This window comes from Tympanuchus pallidicinctus, unplaced genomic scaffold (assembly GCF_026119805.1).
Source record: "Tympanuchus pallidicinctus isolate F22 unplaced genomic scaffold, pur_lepc_1.0 scaffold1, whole genome shotgun sequence".
Taxonomy (NCBI): domain Eukaryota; kingdom Metazoa; phylum Chordata; class Aves; order Galliformes; family Phasianidae; genus Tympanuchus; species Tympanuchus pallidicinctus.
Genome location: NW_026294618.1, coordinates 3173353 through 3193414, shown reverse-complemented (window position 1 = coordinate 3193414; position 20062 = coordinate 3173353). Strand labels below are relative to the sequence as shown.

The 20062-nt window shown below is 40.8% G+C and overlaps 1 protein-coding gene across 6 annotated transcripts in view; it reads left to right on the top strand.

Moving 5' to 3' along the window:
- The window catches only part of PKHD1 (PKHD1 ciliary IPT domain containing fibrocystin/polyductin), a 244911-nt gene that overhangs the window by 152290 nt on the left and 72559 nt on the right, over nucleotides 1-20062 (top strand). For all 6 annotated transcript variants that reach the window (XR_008208610.1, XM_052690766.1, XM_052690757.1 and 3 more), the window contains 7 exons: nucleotides 8015-8128; nucleotides 9629-9716; nucleotides 11800-11954; nucleotides 12872-13024; nucleotides 13388-14266; nucleotides 15356-15518; nucleotides 17796-17947. Coding sequence is in view for 5 of the 6 variants with exons in the window: in XM_052690766.1 (XP_052546726.1) it covers nucleotides 8015-8128; nucleotides 9629-9716; nucleotides 11800-11954; nucleotides 12872-13024; nucleotides 13388-14266; nucleotides 15356-15518; nucleotides 17796-17947 (1704 nt within the window). In the remaining variant the exon portion in view is untranslated. The remainder of the gene's footprint in view (nucleotides 1-8014; nucleotides 8129-9628; nucleotides 9717-11799; nucleotides 11955-12871; nucleotides 13025-13387; nucleotides 14267-15355; nucleotides 15519-17795; nucleotides 17948-20062) is intronic.

The window sequence follows — 20062 nt, the reverse complement described above, 5'->3', positions numbered from 1 at the left end:
TGCACAAAAGTTATTAAGCAGTTCCCTTGAATTATCAAGGTTCCTAAAGCTGGGCATTGTATTTACTTACAGGAATCCTTAGGACTCTGGGATCACATTGTTGATCACTGTCTGACCTTTCTCAAGATTGGTTTCATGAACTTTAAAAAGATAATTTGTTTGTGATCTCCAGTATTTGTTTGCTGTTAATCTCAAGGGACTGTTTAGTTAATACAGCGGTGGCCAAAAGAGTTATTTTGCTGCCTTGTTTCCTATTGTAAAAAAAAAAAAGGGTTTAAAAGCTAAATCTGGGAGGTTAATGTATCTATATTCTTAAAAGACTCTCAGTCATTTCTTAGTTCCAATCTATGGTGCTTTAAATGTGGTTTCATATTGGTTTTAAGAAAAAGCATGTGTTCGCTGCTAAAAAGCTTATTAAAAAACATAGAAGCACTTAGCTGCACAAAGTCCCCTGCAGCATATCTGTGACTAGTCATGACATTAAAAGCCAAACAGGTATTTGCAGCTGTTGAATCATGGTCCAGCTTCTTCTGGAGAGATGCCCTTGCTCCAGCTTGAGCTGCAAAGATGATAGGTGGGTAGAATCCTCAACTTTCCAACATCTTTCACTGGCTTCTGTGCTTGCTTCTAAAATTGAGATTGCGTGTGTTTTCCCTTCCTCTTTCTCTTCTCATGTGTTCAAGGCCTAAAGGTAGCTTCTTGGAGCCCATCTGTCCAATCCTGGCTGTTCCGTGCCTGAAGGAAGGTTCTGAAGCCCATCTGTCCAATTCTACCCCACCCTAAAGAAATCCTGACACAAAGTAGATAATGAGACAGTTTAGTAAACAAATTTAATAGATGTGGACATCGACATTCAACACTGTCTGAGCAGGATCTGAGGTTGACATCATGTGATCCAGTTTCCTCCCTGTTGTGTAACATCTCCATGCCCCGTTTTTGGCACAGGAATTTTTGGCCATGTAGTTGCTGCAAATCCAGTGGCCTGTGCCAAACCAACACTTCCAGGCAGTATGAGTATTTTGTTCACTTCAGCTGCTAGAGAATGATGATAAGCTCTGAAAACACAACTTACTTGTACTTTGGTACCCTTAATAGCACTTGGCATCTTACTTTCAGGTAAAAATAAACTAAGTCAAGTGGTTAAGACATAATTGTAAGAAATTCAGTGATATTAGAAATATGTAATAATCAGTGTAAAAGTGGAGTTTTTGAAACATCAACCAGATCCAAATGACTTTGCTAAAACAGTAATTTGTAGGGAAACTGGGATGGGAAGATACAGCAAAAGCTGGGAGATTTGGGGGCCTTTGAAGTTGGATGGTCCATCGTCTGTTCTTCAGTGTGTGGCATAATCCGTGGTCAGTGTCACTTATGATCAGTAGAATCAGTGAGCTTTGAGATTATTCATGCTCTGGAATGGATTGAAAAACCTCTGTTTGAGCTCTCAGACAAACAAGAAGCAATGTGTGTGGGTCTATCCACAAAGTGATCCTAGCCCCTCAGCATTGTTGCCTCAGGGTATGATGATATCAGCAGTAACATTCAAGAAATACCATTTATTTTTACCTTTCTGAGCTGGCAATTGTTTAAAAAAACAATTATTTTTCCAATCTGTAATAGAAGAGATGGAGATTCAGAGAGAATAAGTGATTCGCTAAATACCCTCAGTGCACAGTTTTAGATGAAGAAAGGTAATGCTCATCTCAGTGTTCCAGAGATTCTTTTATGTTCTGTCCTGGGATGGCTGCATTCATTTTAACCCAAGTCAGCAATATAGAACAGACAGCATGCATAGAAATTGATCCCTTCCTGTGCTGAAAAAAGCTCTCAGTTCTTGATAAAGCTGTAGAAGATGTTGAAGAACCTTCTGTACACATCGATCTGTTGGATTCATCCTGATTTCTGCTATGCTCATCCAGGTTATTTTTTGCTTTTTATAGTAGAACCACTAACTAATTACCCAGATAGCATTTCTCTTTTCAGTCTCAACATCTCACATTCTTCTTTTTTTGCCTATCTCATGATGGCTGCTTGTCAATCTTGTCACTCCTTTGAGGCAAGAGGCCATATCCCTGGAGGCATTCAAGGCCAGGCTGGATGTGGCTCTGGGCAGCCTGGCCTGGTGGTTGGTGACCCTGCACATAGAAGGGGGTTGGAACTAGATAATCTTTGAAATCCTTTTCAACCCAGGCCATTCTATGAATCTATGATATGTTAATGATGATTAATGCTCAGCCTCATATGGACAACTGAGGCTCAAGCGAGTCTTACCAAAGGACTTTCTTCTCCAGCTTCTCCACTACCTCAGTTGGGTGCCATATTCTTTAGTTGTGAGCTCAGAGTCCCATCAGACAGTCCCATTACATCCCTGTGCAGCTACATGACTTCTGTTGAACATGGGATACTGCAAGAAGTTTTTCATCCCAGATAACAGAAAAAGCGTTTTGAAAAGTTCACTGCACCATCTGCATCTCCTTCGTTTCATCTCTCAGCTTTCATCTCTGTTTCTTGCTCTTTCCAAGCCATTGGTTTCTTTCAACTGATAGTATCAATCTGGGGTAGAGATTTGGTTTGCATGCTTAAGGCACTTATGTTTACTTGTTACATGTGGACATCAGCCTGTGAGCTGCTTCTGTGGGACTGCTTGATATGGTTGTCTAGATTAAAATGTAGCCTAAGCTGCTCTGTCTGATCTTTGTTATCTCACATGTTCAGGGAACAAGGATTCACCTACATGAAGAAACCGCAGCATAGTCCATTGAATCATGGGATCATTAGATTTGGAAGGGACCTTTAAGGACCGTCTGGTCCCACTCCCTGCACTGAGGGACACCCACAGCTCCATCAGTGCTCACAGCCCATCCAGCCTGACCTTGGCTGTCTGCAGGGATGAAGCATATGAATCTCCCTGGGAAAATAGTTCAGATGCCTAAAAATAGGGACTTTGAATCACTTAGGGCACACTCAGGAATCCCATCTGGCTCTGTTCTCTTGTTCCTATCTGATCCATGTCTCCTATCTGTCATCCTCACACGCTGGATTTGAAGAGGTCTAGAGCTCTCAAATGACTCTAGGTATCCATATTTTGGCAGCTGAATCTCATCTTACATCTCACTTATTCATCTCTCATTTCTGGCTGCTGGCTGCAGCTCTCTCTGTCTGCCTCTTATCTCTTCTGCTTGTTTGGCAGCAGCAGCTATAAGAGGCAACAACATGATGCCTCCTTCGTACAGCTTCACTGCAGAGTATATCCTGGACATCTGAAGAAATGCCTTGTGAAGGATAATGCTATGCACTGACCACAGATAAACATTCTGCAGGTCTTCTGGTGACAATACACCACTGTTATCAAAGTAGCTGGTCAGGCAGAGTCCAAGAAGTTTCAGATTTGGGAAACACAGAGCTTCTATTGGAGAAGGTCACAGCAAGATGCTTAGCAAAGTCTACTAATAGAAGGGAGGGAGCCTTATCTCAGAGAATTCCTTGCTCTTATATGCAACAGCTGTTGCAGAGTGTTATGTTGTAAATAAAAGAAAGGTTAGAAGACAGGAAACACCCACTATTCTGAGAAGGAATTGAATGGGATTTGCTGTGGAAAAATAGAGAAAAAAAGCGTTAAAAATTGTCAAGAACATCTGGAATCGGAGTAAAACACAAAAACAATGGAAAATTCTTTTGAAATGCAACAGAAAACCAAATCCAGAGCAAGTGAAAATCTGGGTAGAAAAAATATACCCTTCTTCTGTTCTCTCTTTTTTTTTTTTTTTTCTTCTATTTTCCTATTACATACATGGTATTTTTTTATGTGCCAATTTTTCCCGAAAGAGCATCAATTTAGACCCTCTGCGGAACTGCACACACCTACAGTGAGGCTGTATGATGTGACATTAAGCACCAGGGAGACTAGGAAGGCACACTGTCACTGTGTTGTGCCTGTGCAGGCAGCCCAGCTCTCTGGCATCGACGTGATTACTCCCATCTGCACCGAAGAAGGGGAAAAAATATTGCTTGGGAGCTTTGCCCAGGCTGATCTGGGCAAATTAGCAAACTTTGCATCCTAGCTGCAAGAAGATGTGTGTTTGAGAAGGTTTTGCCTACTTTGACAGGGTGAGGAAGCTGAGCTTGTTCAGCATGGAGAAAAGAAGGCTGTGGGGTCACCTCATTGCAGCCTTCCAGTACCTAAAAGGAGCCTACAGACAGGAGGGGAATCAGCTCTTTGAGAGGGTAGATAACAGCAGGACAAGGGGAAAGGGCTTTAAGCTCAAGGAGGGAAGATTGAAGTTGGATGTCAGGGGGAAGTTCTTTCCTATGAGAGTGGTGAGGTGCTGGAACAGCTGCCCAGAGAGGCTGTGATGCCCCGTCCATCCCTGGAGGTGTTCAAGGCCAGGTTGGATGGGGCCCTGGGCAGCCTGGGCTGGTATTAAATGTGCAGGTGGGTAGCCCTGCATGTGGTGGGGGTTTAAGATTCATGATCCTTGAGGTCCTTTCCAACCCAACCATTCTATGGTTCTATGATTCAACATATGCTGGCACTGTTCCCTTCTGAACTTTTCTGCATTTCTCACCAACCGGTTCTGTTGGCTTCTGGTCGCAATTACCCTTTTCTCACCTCTCTGCCAGCTGTGCTTTATCATCTCACCTTATGATCAACCAGGCTGTCGTCAAATTGGCAAGCCTATAAGGAGCACGGAATGGGATCCATTTCTCTGCGTCTGATGTGCAGGATGGGTAATTTGAGAGCTTTGTGACTTTCTGTAAGGCTTACTCACCACAATAAAGTGGTGCAAGTAACTTGAAGTTCTCACATCCAGAGTTCAAAGACAGCACTTAAACCCAGATCCTTCACATGTGTGTTGCAGAGATGATGATTCCTGTGTCTATAGCAACTCTTTTTCTTTTTTTTTTTACCAAAATGACTTATTATAAAAGCTGTGATTTCCTAGGACCGTTGTTTCACATGATCATGAAAGTTATCCTGCCTGCTGACTTTTGTGCATTAAGTATTTTGGATTTTCCTTTGAGTAAGCTGAGGGAGCTCTTCAAGACATGTTTTATCACATTTTGAACGTTCTTCACTTTCTCCCCTATATTCTTCTCTTCCAAACTATTGCTGTGTTGGCTTACCACTTACCTGTGTACTTCCAGTCCCTTGATACCCCTTTGGGGCACTGACAAATTGTCATATGCCACAGTGGTTGCAGGATCACTTGGCCTGCTTGAGCTGAAAGTCTTATTTCAGTCAGTCAGCCTGGAAACCAATGTGTGCCATATTCTAAGTCATACCGATGTATTTTGTTAATCAGAAAGTTTTGTGCTACCAAGTCAAATGCTTTGGGGAAGCCAATTGTATCATATCTTTATCAACTGTAGTCTCATGAGAAGGTGATAACAAGGCAGTTTCACAGGACCTATTTTCTATTAAGCCATGTCGATTGGCATTAATTGTATCATCCCCCCTTAACGATTTATTAATTGTGTTCAGGGTTGGACATTCCATTTTTATTTTTATTTTTTCCCCCTACAATCAGTGTCAAGTTGACAGGGCTGTAATTACCTGGTGCTCTTACTTTTATCTTTCTTTGAAATATTGGCACAGTCGTAGCTTTCTTCAAGAGCTCTGAGATACTGTCAGTGATCCAAACTTACTGAAAAGTCCACCTTAGTAGTTCAGTGAGTTTCCAGGCCAGCTCTTTGGTATTCCTTGCATTCATGTTACACTCGTTGACTTAAAACTATTAATAGAAATAAGCAATGCTGGGGTTATTTTTGTTCTAAATATTTAAAAAACAAGTCAATTTTTTTCTAGTCGCAGACACCTCCTGCATTCTTTTATGTAGTGTACTGTTAACAGTTTCCAGGCAACTAACCATTCTTATGAACATCATCTTCTCTTTTGGGGTTTCTTTTTAAAGGATTTAATACGGTGATGAGTAACCATGAATTTTTATTGTAGCTGCTTGGTTTCTCACTCTGATTTGAGAGAGAGCTTTTAACAAGGGCAGCATTCCCTAAAATATTGCCATGCTTTTTTAGGATTAAAAAAAAAATAAAAAATCACAAATTTTAGATAAATGTAGATATATTTCTTTATAAAGCGTCATAACTTCTAATTCAAGCCTTTAAAGTTCACATTTCCAAACATTTCTCTGTGACTGTCAAGCCTGGAAGCCCACTTAAAAATTGTTTTAAAGTAGAGCTGAGAGTTGAATATATTACAGAGCTATTTTTAATTGACTTAATTAGAAAAAAATATTAAGCTCTTCGTAACCAGCAGTAAAATAATAACACTGGTGATAACACGAATAATAATTCATAATGATAAAAACGCCCCAGTTGAAAGGGTTGTCATTATGATTAGGAAAAGGTAACTGTGAATACTTTCATAACACCAGCGTTAAGTTGCCTAAATATTTTCCTTGAGTCTTTCTTGGGTCATCATCATAGCTGATAACTTCATCACTGGGGGCAGGGTTGACCTGAGGACCGGGGAAGGTATGTCCAGGGTATTTCAAATCACGTCTTGCTGGGAGGGTGAAGCCAGGAAAACAGTCACCCTGGGTATGAAAATAGACACAAACGTCTGCGTAACTCCTCTGCAGCTCTAGCTGGATGTTTGTTTAACCTAGTGCATCAGTGGTAAAAGTCCTTGTCGCGTGCTTTCCCCTCTGAAACTAGTGTTTGTCTATGGGAGGTACGGGAGTTCAAACAAGAAAGTCAAGATGAGTTGGATGGATGATGGACACTGTATGCTTGAATTCCCTCCCTGTTCCCAGAGCAGAAACAAGGGATGAGATTGGGATGAGATGTGCTGGATGGAGAGCGTGCAAGACTTGTGCTTTTGGTCTTTTATCCTTATAAAACTGCACGGTGAATTTAAATGCCCACAGATATCAGTATGTCTATGTCAGATATCAGCACTGTCTAGTGCTGGGGAACAATGAATTTATTTTTTGATTTCAATTAATTTAAAAACACTCTTTAAAAGGAATGTTTCTTTAGGATACAAAATCAGCTATCTTTTCCAAACTAGTAATTTTTAAATATTAAAAGAAGATGACAGGCCAGCTAATTTTGTATGGATATGTATATATTTTTTAGTTCTACATCTGCTGCAGTTTTCTGTTGCATAATTGATTTAATCTCTAATTTTAAAGGAATGCTGAACTCTTTTACTGGACTCCGCATACATTTCTCCAGGGCAAAAACTGTCCTACTTTTTCCTCCCTAGTATCTGTTTAATGTTGGGCCATTTTCTTCTGAAACTGTAAACTACCCTTGGTGAAATAAATGAAGTCACAGTTGGAATACAGTTTACTGTACAGACTTATCACAAGATAAGAGCAACATCACACGCACCAAAACTTCTTGGGTATTTTCTTTTTCCCTCCACTAATAAAATCTTTCTGTTGGTTTGAAAGGCTGTTCTTAGCCATCCTGGCTGCAGAATGGAACAGTTATCTCGGAATTGGTGAAATTTTAAATGAGCAGAAAGGAAAAGATGAGTGGGAGAAAGAAATGTTCAGTGATCAGAGAGATGAATGAGAACCTCCTGTCTTCACACACTCATTGCTTGACCTTGGGCAAACCCGCCTGGGACTCTAAATTTAGATTCAGCTCTCCATTCCCTTTTAATTTAAGCACTTAACTGAAATATCTGAGTTTGGAGCAGTCTCTCCAGGCTGCCTACAAAGTCAATGGAGAGGCTGCCACTGCCAAGGGGCAATCCAGGCCATATAGGATGTGTGTGAGTCACCTGATGAAGGAACTTTTCTTTCTCTCTGCTGACTCCAAGGAGAGCCTTGGGCGTGCATGATCCTAAGTTATGGGATGTGGACAAAATGTTTCCACAGACACGAGTGGCATTCTTCATGTTCAGCTTAGCTCCTAGAGAGACCTCTGGCAGGGAGCAAGGTGCATGGAAACCATTTCCATGACACAAGGGAGAGCACCATTTCAGCATCACAAAACCATTGATATCTCTGTGGTGGTTGTTGCTGTTTTCTCTTTATTTCAGGCTCTTTTCAACATCCTCTAGAAAGGGATTCAAAGCTACTGATCCTTCTTCGGGCATCTGAAGGGATTTACTGTGATCATCTGGAGGAAATAAATGTCCACCCAGGGAGTATTGGTATGAGACATGAGCATAACTCCTTATAGCATACCAGTCTTAGGCAATTGCCAAGTCTGCTTTTGTTGAGACTATTGCTGTGCCACACAGAAGAAAAAAAACATCTTACAAATGTACATCCATTCTTTTGAGGTAAAACATTTACCAGGTCAGTTCCTAAAGTTTCTGTGGAGTTTTTGTTAGGACAGTATGCAAAAAGGTGTCCAGTTTGGAGGTCTTTATATGAGAAATGAGAGGGAACAATCATGATAAACATTAGCATGGTCACAGTGCATTCAGTTCCATTTATAAATATAAAACATTTGTTTAGATGGTTGGTTTTACCAGGGTGGATAGTGACAGGACAAGGGGAATGGTTTTAAACTGAGACAGGGGAGGTTTAGTTGGATATGAGGAGGAAGTTTTTCCCCCAGAGGGTGGTGAGGCACTGGCACAGGTTGCCCAAGGAGGCTGTGGATGCCCCATCCCTGCAGGCATTCAAGGCCAGGCTGGATGTGGCTCTGGGCAGCCTGGGCTGCTGGTTGGTGACCCTGCACATAGCAGGGGGTTGAAACTAGATGATCTTTGATCTTGACCTCAAAGAATCATCTAGACCTTCAGCCCAGGCTGTTCTATGATTCTATGATTGAAAGACTTAATTCATTGGTGGACTTTTGTAGAAATTCAGTTCCACGATCAACAGCAATTTCTAGGATCTAGATTTGTAGACTACTACAGCAATTTGGAGAAAAATGGATAATCCATCAAACCCCACAGTCTGCATGTAAGACACTAAGAAACTGTTACACACAGATCAGGAAACTAAAAACCTAGCAGATGAGTAAGCAGAATGTTCAGAAGGCAAGACAGAAACTTAATTTACATAGGAAATTAATTCTGAAGGGTTTTTTAAACTCTAAAAACCTTAGGAGGTGAAGTTTAGCTGTGGCTAACAACATGACTTTCTATCATATTTTAGGGCATCATCTTAGGGGTGAGAAAAGCAGGCATATATTGCTGCAGTTTTACATGTTATCATAAATCAAATAAGACTTTGTAACTGTCCATCCTATCATCGTAAACCACTACAAATGGAAGGTCATAGGAGGTATTTCTTTGTGGAATAACCTGAGTTGCATTCCCAATACTTGCCACTGTCTTCTTCAGGACTGTCGTAACATGGGCTGTAGTGACTTAGTGAGCATGGTGGTCACGGGTTGACAGTCTGGTCTCTTCCAACCTTAATGATTCTATGATCCTGTGACATAGTATGTCATGAAAAAGTTGTCCAAGTGGGACATTAACCCACCCACTAAAATGGAGGCCAGCAAACCCTTTCTTGGCTTTACGTACAACAGTCGTTTTAAAAGTTATTTATTTCTGCTTTACTCTCTATTTCAAGTTATGTGCTGTTCATACACTTCTTGTAAAACATAGGAAAATGCTTTAATATAGAGAAAGATTTCAATATATTTAGTTACTCAATATTTCCCTAACTTTTGCTTTCTATTTTTTTTCCAGGGGTTTATGGGAAGGTGCAAATTTATAGCTCTTATCCTGAGAAGTCTTGGACACATCTTGGAGCTAGTGTTGCTCCTGGCAATGAAAGGTGATCTTTTGCCCAAATATGGCTCCAAACGAAATGAAAATTCCCGTTTCTGTGGCTTATACTAATATTTCTCTTTTCCTTTGTGATAGACACTGTTTAAACTATGTCTAGGTAGAAGAACAGTTCAGTTCTAAAGAGGAACAAAGCTAAGATTTTTTCTTCCCTCTGTCCTTCCGTTCTTTCTTTTCTCTTTAATTCTATCCTTCTCTCTATCTTTCCCTTCCTCCTTCTCTCCCTCTGTTTTTCCTTTCTTTTTGGATGAAATCCTCAATGGCTGATACCTTGGTGATTAGGATGTTCATTTTGACTTGAGACTTACATATGTATTTCACCTTTGAATTAAACAAAACTCAGAAATCAGTACTTCAGTAAGTATTTTCTGCAAGTAAGCATCATTTATGTGAATCATAATTTCTCCTATCTGAGAAATCTTTTTTGTATAGGCAGTGAATTAGACCAGAGAATATAAGGTTGCTTGTGCAACCCAAGGAGTAAGGTATTTTAGATGTGACCCTTTCAGGATATGTATTTTTCACTTTTCTGATATAGTTTTGATTTCTACCTTCTCTCTCCCATTGCTGCACCTCCATAACTTATTATAGCTGGTGCAGCAGACATAACTACATGGGCCTATTTCAGTAAGAAGGCTTTGATGAAACCACATCTTAAGGCAGATTAAGTGGAGCTACCACAGCTGCTTGTTAGATGAATATGTCTGCTACCTGAAGTTCAAGCTTTTCACCCAAGCCAGGGAATGTGCTTGTGTAAGGATCTCCCCTGTAAGTGCCTTGACCACTCACTGTTAGCTATGTAGCATGGCCAAGCACCTGTCTCTCTGGAGTTCTTATTCCTGACTTTCTTACATGAAATTTTCATCAAGTTTTTCAGTAAGTCTTCCAAACACTTAACTTCAACCATGTAGGAAAAAGAAAATACCTAACAGTTAGGCCTAATAAAAACTCATTGGAAGAGATCCCATCTAGGTAATGGTGAAATATCAGCATTTAGGAAGGAATTATTTGTAGACTCATTGTGGAGATTGACAGCGGAGGCACACAAACCTCAAAAACAGAATGTTTGTTGCTAGCTCTCACAGACTTGAATATCTAATATAAATTGATCATTTAAAATTGTTGTATAGTTGGTGGAGAGACAGATGCTTTCAGATGCTGATGCAAGCGATGGTGCATCAGAATCACCCTCTGGAAGTTCTTCTTCTTCCCTATCTTAATGGAAGGTCAGTAGATTGGATGAAATGGATCCAACCTAGTTCTGGCTTGCTGCCCAAATGTTTTATATGAAATATCGGGAGGTGCTAAGATACAAGTATTTGGAGTTCATTCACCTACCTTAAATATGGCACAGTAGTTGTTTCCATTATCAAAAGAACAGGAGAGGAGAGGAGAGGAGAGGAGAGGAGAGGAGAGGAGAGGAGAGGAGAGGAGAGGAGAGGAATTGATCTAGAAAAATCTTGGCCAATTTTTTTTTTTTTAAGAACCTACTAATAACCAGGTAAAAGTCAATGTGGTTAGGTACAGGAAGTGGGCAAGTCAGTGCTAGGAAAGCTGATGGAAGTGGCTTTTTCTTGAGTAAGTGAAGATGTTGCATATATTTTCCAGTATGAGTTGACACATGAGTCAGAGAAGGATTTATGCTTTCAAAAAATACATTGTCATGACTGTAATCCTGTTTGTTAGATATCTTGGGACATCTCAAATAGCAGTAGGTATTCTTGCTTAGCAGTGAAATGCTTCTCTATGTGTCCAACACAGAGGGTGCAGAGAGAGCTGGATTGCCTTTCACTTGTTACTGACTGTACTGATTAGGTCTTAAGCAACAACGATCTGACACATCCTTGATAAGAAGCATAGTTGCACCCTACAACTGTACGTTGAAACTGGATACCTTGGTTATCAGTGGCAGGAATCAGGCAGTTCAGGATTAATCCCACTATTTCAAGACATCAGGTTTTGGATGCAGAAGGATTTTTTTCAGTGCATACCCTGCAGATTCTTGCCAATTTTTTTAGGAAATCTTTGAGCATAACTCGCAATTATATTGGTTTCATATCTTGGCATTACAGGATTATGGTGGAGGATGAAGTGGACTGGAGGCCTGAGGGAGATCTTGTGATCAGCTCTTCCTCCTATGAAGCCCACCAAGCTGAACTAGTTACACTTAAAGAAGTCAGTGGTCATAGTATAACACTCCACGAACGCCTTATCCACAGGCATATTGGTAGGAAACATATTTTTTCTATTTCAAAGTTTCCTTCTGAAGCATAGACCTTCTGTTTCAGGTCTCAGCAAGATCAATTCTACTTTACTGACGTATCTTTGTCTGCCTTTTTCAGCTGCTTTGATACTGTAAAATTGATGGTCCAAACTGTACTGAATAGCTCATTCTAGAAAGCATATCTGCAAAGAGTCAAAAAGGAAACTGATGGAAAAATAAAGAGCTACATAATTACTGGGATTCACCTAAACAAAAATATCTACATGAGCAGTGCCTCAAAGCAGATAAATACATACTGCTCACTTACAGCAGATGTATAAAATAGATAATGAATTGCACTTGAGAATTGCCTGTTTCTCTCCACTGCATAAAACCAGGCTGGATAACTGAGTCAAGTCTGGAGATGCCAAGAGTCACCAGAGATGAATTCCAGGCTAGATACCTACATTGACTCTCTCAGAATTCTCATCAAACAGCACTTTTTTTTTTTTAGGAGATACTTGCAACCAGATCTGTGTAGGTAATTGCTATTTAATGCTGTCGTTGGTCTAGTTCTAATAGCAATTCACACAGTATTTCTGTACTGAAGAACATCTCTTGCGTGTAGAGCTTAAGCAAATCAGTGTGAATCTGTTCATTGATTTTGGCATCTCTGTACCGCAGGGAAAAGATTTAGCACCTTTTTCTAAAAGCAAAGTATGTTGGTAAAATATATATGCATGGTGAATATTTGATGGGCAGGTGGCCTTTCAGTTTTAGTGTTGATGTGTGTAGATTGTGCTGGAGGAAAAACCCACCTGAATGTCAGTGCAGATTCTACAGAGATGCTGTGCACAATCTGCTAGGCTGGATGTCCCCTGAAGCACTGGTATATAGGTATGATAGACACTTAGCACATTTTGTCTCCTGAAACTCCCCAGGGCATCCCCATGACATAGAAGATGGGAGAAGCATCCCTTTGTCTGCAGAAGTTGGACTCCTAACACGGAATATACAGATCAAGTCTGATGTGCCTTGCACTGGGAAGATACTGGTGGGACATTTTACGGATTCCAGTGGGAGAGAGTTTGAAGGTAGTAGAGATTCACCTACTCTCATTGACCAGGCCAGTTCTAGCCAAGAAAGAACTGCATAGCACAGGATATATCCATTTGCATATGCTTTGCAATTCTAAGCAAACTGTGACTGTGAGATATGTATGAAACATGAGCACACATATTTCATAATAATCTTGGAATATATTTAGATTGTTCTGGTTCTGTCATTGGTTGTTTTTTACTGTAAGTGTTCAAATGTTTTTTAACAAATACCCTTTATTGGCAATACAATGGCAATGGTTGCCTACTGTTATATGCCTGAGTGATGTTTGAATGGATGTCAACCAGGTCTCAGGTAGTTCTGGAAGCTTCTGTTTCATTGCAGTTATCTCATTACAGGTGTACTTCAACTCTTAAATACTGAATTTTTGAACTTTGGGCCTCCTCAACTTTCTGCTATTGAATTCAGGAATGTAACTCAACGGTCCTCAGTGATGTCATCCACCATTCATGGTAGCTGTGGAGTTGGCATTAAAGCAGTCAAGAGCAATGGGATCTGCTTGCATGATAATATAGTGTTCAACACGGTCGGACCTGGCATCGATTTGGAAGGGAAAAACCATTCTCTCATCAGGAACCTCGTTATTCTAAGCAGACAGCCAGAGGGTTTATTAAACTGGGTTGCTGGCATCAAGGTGAATCTTGTCATTGGTGTCTCCCTCTATGGCAATGTTGTGGCAGGATCTGAGAGGATTGGATTTCATATTAGAGGCCAAGAGTGTTTGCTGGATGTTGATTATTGCAGTGAAAATGTGGCCCATTCAAATCTTCACGGTATTCATCTGTACAGGGGAGATGGATTTCAGACCTGCACTAGAATAACAGGCTTTCTGTCTTACAAGAATTATGACTATGGTTTGATGTTCCACCTTGGAAGCAGCGTCATTATAGACAGTGTGGTGCTGGTGGACAACACTGTGGGTCTCATGCCAGTAATACACTGTCTGTATGCCAAGCAGTGCTACACGGGGAAAAGACTCCTTGAACTTAGAAACTCTACCATTGTTGCAACAAGCTCAACTTTTGACTGCGTCAGAGACAGGATCAAACCTCAAGCAGCTGACCTAACTTCCAGGGATCGACCACCATACTGCCTTCAAAGAGGCCGCGCTGGGATGTTATGGCCTAAATTTACCACTGTGACCAGCCAGAGGGCAGATAGCCCATGGCACAGAATTGTCCACTGTCCAAAAGTGCTAGGACTCATGAAGCTGAAAGGTTGGTCTTCCACTTCTATTGGTGAGAATATCCTGTTCCTGTATTGACTAATTATGGTTTTCCAGGGCTGAAACTTTGGCCTTCCACACCTACAAATGGTCATGGTAGGGAAACCCTTCTGAATGTGTTTTCAGGTTGATACAGTAAAACACATCACTTGGTAATTTTCACTTCCTGTATCAGCTATATGCAATTATGCTAATTTATGTGTTTTACTTCAAACATACTTCTCCTTCTATGCTATTTGTTTCCACCTGATGCATGTCTATGATCTGAAGGCATCTCTAACTAAATAGAGGTGTCAAGTTTGAGGAGTAGCGCATCTTGTCTAGAACTTGTAATAGAACATCATGGCACAGAAACATGGCTTGGCTTTTATTGTCATGAGGAATTATAATTTTTAAAGTGTGCAAAAGTAGGATATATCAGTTAACTATCACTTGTTTTTGGCTCTAGTTAAATTTCTTGCTTCCAGAACAATATTTGTGTAATAAAACCTGGCTGACTGGATGCCACGATGGGATCTAAATACCTCACAATTTTTCATGTCTTTATTCCTCATTGCTGCCTACTTTTGCAAGACAGTGCATTATGCTCTTTTTACTGAAGAGCATGGGAGGGAGAGAATGGCAAATAGACTTCCCAGGGTCTCTGAAAAAATCTGTGGCACAAAATGGATTTTGTAGCTACACAGCAGTTCAGTTCCAGAGCCAAGCATATGTCACCAGATGCCAATCATTTTATGTTAACATTTGGTAAGTGGAGAAACCATCCATTGATTGTCTTCAAGCTGCTTCTGATTCCAATACAATCAATTAATCATTCTTCCCCATGTTTCTTTTTCACTTAATATTTGGTTTCATTTCCCATGAGCATGACTTGGTTTATGTTAACCTCAGATATAACTGCAGCTATGGGATATTCTAAAGCCAACTGAAGGTCTATGATAATGCAAGTAGTCTGATTTAAAAAGTGATTTTCACTATAATTTCACATAGAACAATTCATAGAGCAAAGCTCTTTTCTCCATAGTTCTTGCATTTTCTGACTACTTTTCCTTGCTTGGTCTTTTTTTTTAATCCCTGGCAGACGTCACATTTACTGGTTTTACAAAGAGCTGCCACGGCGAAGACAGGGATGTCTGCATCATGTCAGATACTGACCATTCAGGCATCATGCCTCTTATCACATCAGAGAGATCGAGGATGTTACGTGTCAATGAAAAGGATAAGTTCTACTTTCATGCAGCAAGGTAATATGCCTCATTTCCAAGCGTCTTCTCTTGTTTCTGCAAAAAATAATTAAAAAAATAAAAAATATAATCACCTACAGTTCTAAGGCTACCCTCACCTCTGTATCAACTGTCTTTTTTGTGTTATCTTGATAAGAATTTAAGCAGTTAATTTAGACTGGAATTTTAGGTGCAGAGCAATCCCATCCTTTGTGCGTCTCTGCTCCTTTGCTGTTCCTGTCTGGCAAAAACTCAAATCCCCCTGAAAAAAAAACAAAGAAAAAAACAACAAAACAACAGTTTAGGGCAATATTTGAAGATCTGAGGTTCAGATTGTATCAAGGTGCATCTCCAGACCGGTCCTCTTGGATTTCTTCTGTTACTGACATTTGTATAGCAAAACAAGTTTCATAAATCCTGTTTCTTAAAGCTCTGTCCTGAACATCTCTGAATTCTCAGCCTCAGGCTTCAGCAAATGTCAGGACCTTCAGCAAAAAACCCTGAGATAGGGGCTGTCCTTTTGGCTGGGGAAGCGGAGCTTGATTTTTGCCTGCGAGATCGCATCAGAAATGTTGATCAGTACCAGGCAGGCTGTGAGATGTCAAATGATTGCCAGAACTGCTCCTGCCCAGGGAGAATATCAGCTGTGTGTGGAGAAACACGGAGCAGAGAGGGAGAGAGCTTCGTCTGTAACCTTAAGTCACTGATGGTTGCAGCAATTCAAACATACCATGTCCAATGGAAACCACATGCCAAATTATTTATTACAACCGGTGAACACAATATAGAGGCTATGTCAGGAAAGCCTTGAAGTAGCAAAAATAATCCAGCACGGACTCCACTTGCCAGTCAAAAATAATTGGAGGTGTCCCACACTGCTATGTTTAGAGCCCCTCCAGCCTTCTGCCAGAATTTTTATTCTATTCTATATTTTTGCTTTGTGCTTTGGGCGTTAGTTTGCGTGTAGATTTCTGAGACCTGTCCAGCCTGTCAGCTCCCATTATGTTTCACTCTTGTATCCATCCCACAATATTATGCTACTAGTGAGCTGCTGAATTCGCAGTCCACTGCAAGAGCTGGTGATTTTCTAACATGATGAATGCATGTGGATTACAGAATGTTTTCTTAGTGGCATGGTAAACCTCTGAGGGAGATTACATCTCTCAGTGCTCCTCATGCATTATCTGCATGCATTTATTTGATCTACCTTCGCAAGCTGCTGAGCTTGATCCAGGCTGTGGCTGCATTGTTCAGCTTCAGCATCCTGAAGGGATATCTTGATGGATATCTCCTGTCAAGGGGAAGGTGAGCATTGCCTCAGAGCAAGGGAGGAAATAGAAACATCAGGGGATATGGCAAAAGCATGGAGTACTCTGCTTGTCCCTCCCGTAGACCCAGCCAGCTGAAATGCTGGACCTTCTGAGAGATGCTGAAGAATTGAACTAGCTGTCAGGATCAGAAGAGCTATCTTTGTTCTCCACTTCTTTCAAGTCGTGTGGATCGGAGGGGCTGGCCCATGTGATTGCTTTTTTCTTTCTATGGATCATTATGTGTACCTGTTGGCTGCACTCACAATGTCAATAAGTGTGTGTTTTTCCAACTCAAGAAATTCTCTTTGTTCTCCAAGACTTAAAAAATATCCATATGACAATCTGAAGATATTTCCATGGACTTTGCTGGGTACAACCTCTTGCATATCATTACAGTTTTTCTAAGAGGTGCAATATGGCCAATTGTCTAGCTCCTTTGGACTGTGTTAAACAGTACTCAAAACACATTTAGAAGCATTTTAGATCCTCAGCCTGTGGTTCAGCTCACTAAACTTTAGGGTGCTAAAAATTAGGCATATAATCTAAATATGTACATTCAACTTACTGGGTATTCATTAGAGACCCTTGTCTAGGAAATGATTCAGTCTAACTTCGATATATATCTCAGGTAAGGTGAGTTCCTCTCCAAAAAACCCATTCTTCCTCTATCTTTAATGATATACAAAGAAATTTATGTGGCTTCTGTTTTTTTGGTTTTTGTTGTTTGTTTGTTTGTTTTTTAAATCTAAACTTACAATTTCCTTCTGAGAATGTACTGATGGTACAATGTTAATAAAACCACGATTTTCTGAGGTACATTATTTTTCATTTTATTTCTTTTCCAGGGAATACAAGTTCACCTAATAAATACCAAAGCATTATGTATGTAGAGAGAGAGGTGCAGGACTGTTTGTTGCCAGTAGAAATAAATTGCAGACATCAGTTCTTACTCTCTGCCTCATAATAACCCACCTCTTCTGCCTGCCAGCTCTGAAGACACCACATTCCCTGAAAAGAGCTGTGAAGGCTCAAGAAAGGCCCTTGTCAAGGATTTGGATGGAAATCTCCTGGACCTAGAACCACCTGTTTCTGTTTTCCCAAAGTCAGAATTTGAATGGACAAGGTTCTACTTGCAATCTGGTAAGTGCCTGTGCTGTCTGGAGTAGCTGCAAAGTCATGTGTGCATTTGACCTGTGAAATGTGTGTGTGTCCCAGGCTTCATTGACACAACTGAGGTCTGTGTGCTTGTGGTCCCAGACTGCATGATGCATTTTTTGGGATGGAAATAGTGAATGACATTGGGCGAGTTTGGAAGATCTCATTGCACAGGTCTGTACTCATCTGTGCTTCTCTGCCTTCTTGCAGAATCGTGGCACCTGGTCATGTTTATCCTCTGTAAAGTTCAATTTAAATTAAATGAAAGAACTTAACCTGCCCTTTGCAAAGTCTTCTGAATGTGGTGTAACTGCCATTGGAGTGCAAAATAATAGCAATAGTTGGCACAGCAAGGATTTCCATCCGTGCCCCACTGAGGAGACAATCAAGCTGATAACCCAGCCCAGAAGTTTTAAGACTCTCTCTTGTTTAAAAGGGCCCATTCTGCTCTGTAACCACTTTCTGAAAGTTCACACAGCAAGGCTCCGTTCTCATCCTGATTAAAACTCTGCTTTGTGATTCCAAATAAGCTCTTTAATTACAATTAGTATTTCCTGCGCCTGCTGCTGACGGCGGCCATTTTGCTGAGCAGGCGCATCATTTGTGACTCCGGCGGTATGGGAGCCTGATGGAAGGGACTGTAATTAATCCCTTCTCCCATCCTACTCTAAAACTGATTAAACACGAGAAGAACTTTAATCTTTAAACAAAATGTCTAATGTGTACCCAGGAAAGACTTTTCCTCCAAGGATCCCACTCTGACTGGCTGCTTAGGGGGCTGATTAATATGTTGTCTAGATACAAACACACCAATTTTTCTTTACCTTTTCTCCCTGATTACTATTCACAAGCAAGCATTAATATCCTAGCAGCATTACCACTTAGCATCTGCATATTAAAGCACACGCACTTTTGCATATGGTACCTATGCTTTATTTAGCTTTGCACAGTTTTTAGCATACCCTGACACACAGTCATACAAATGCCAGGAATCCCCAGCATCTCAACTGCACTGACAGTGCAACCTGAACTCCACAGGGTTTATCTTCTTGTGTAATGGAGACGACAGCATATGGTAAATGCTCCCTGCCTCCAAGGCTATAACAAAATTGCTGTGTTTTCTTCTTGTTGCCCAAATACGAATGGGGATATTTTTCCCTCTTTTGTGTTTAATTCCTCTGTATTTCTCATTCTGATCTGAGGTTTCTTTTATCTTGAGGCTGACATTTGAAAGGCACAGCTTGATGCTGAGGTGAATTCATGGTCCCTTCCCGTTCCCTTTCCCCTTCCCCTTCCCTGTGGGGGAGATCAGCTTCTGCTCTCAGATAACAGAGATAGGATGAGAGGTCATGGTCTTAAGATGTGCCAGGGGAGGCTGAGGTTGGATATTAACAAGAGTTTCTTCTCAGAAGGAGTGGTTATATTCTGGCACAGGCTGCCCAGGGAGGTGATGGAGTCACCGTATTTGGAGATGTTGAAGAACCATGGGGATGTGGCACTGAGGGATGTGGTCAATGAGCATTGGAGTGTTGGGGCTGGGGTTGAACTTGGGGATCTTTAAGGTCTTTTCAATCGTAACAATTCCATGATTCTGTGAATTCTGACTACCTCCAGCAGCTTGATCAGATAAGCTGTTACCATTCAACAGTTACCTGCTAGCCTTGCTGAAGGTAAAAAGAGAAGCTAGTCTTCTCAAGTTGCTATATTATGTTCTTTCTATTTCCACAGTTCAGAGACACACGTATTTGTCTCAACAGCTCTGGCTTTCCACATCCTTTGAATTGCATCCTCTCAGTGTTGCTGAATCCATATGATGTCTTCAGCTGAAGATAACACTGATACAGAATATATATAATATATCATTTATATATGTGTGTGTGTGTATACAATAGGTTGAATAAGGTCCACCTTACTTCCCAAATCCTGCCCACAGCAGATGAGCAGCAGGGAGCTCTGTAATGTATATTTAATTGTGTACCCACTTTTGTCTTACCAGGTGTCTCATCTTTAGCTTGCTCTGTTAGTGTTTTGGGGTCATAGAGCAGGCCGGTTTATTGTGGCTCTTCATAGAAACAGAGTTGTTCACATAAAGTTGAAGTT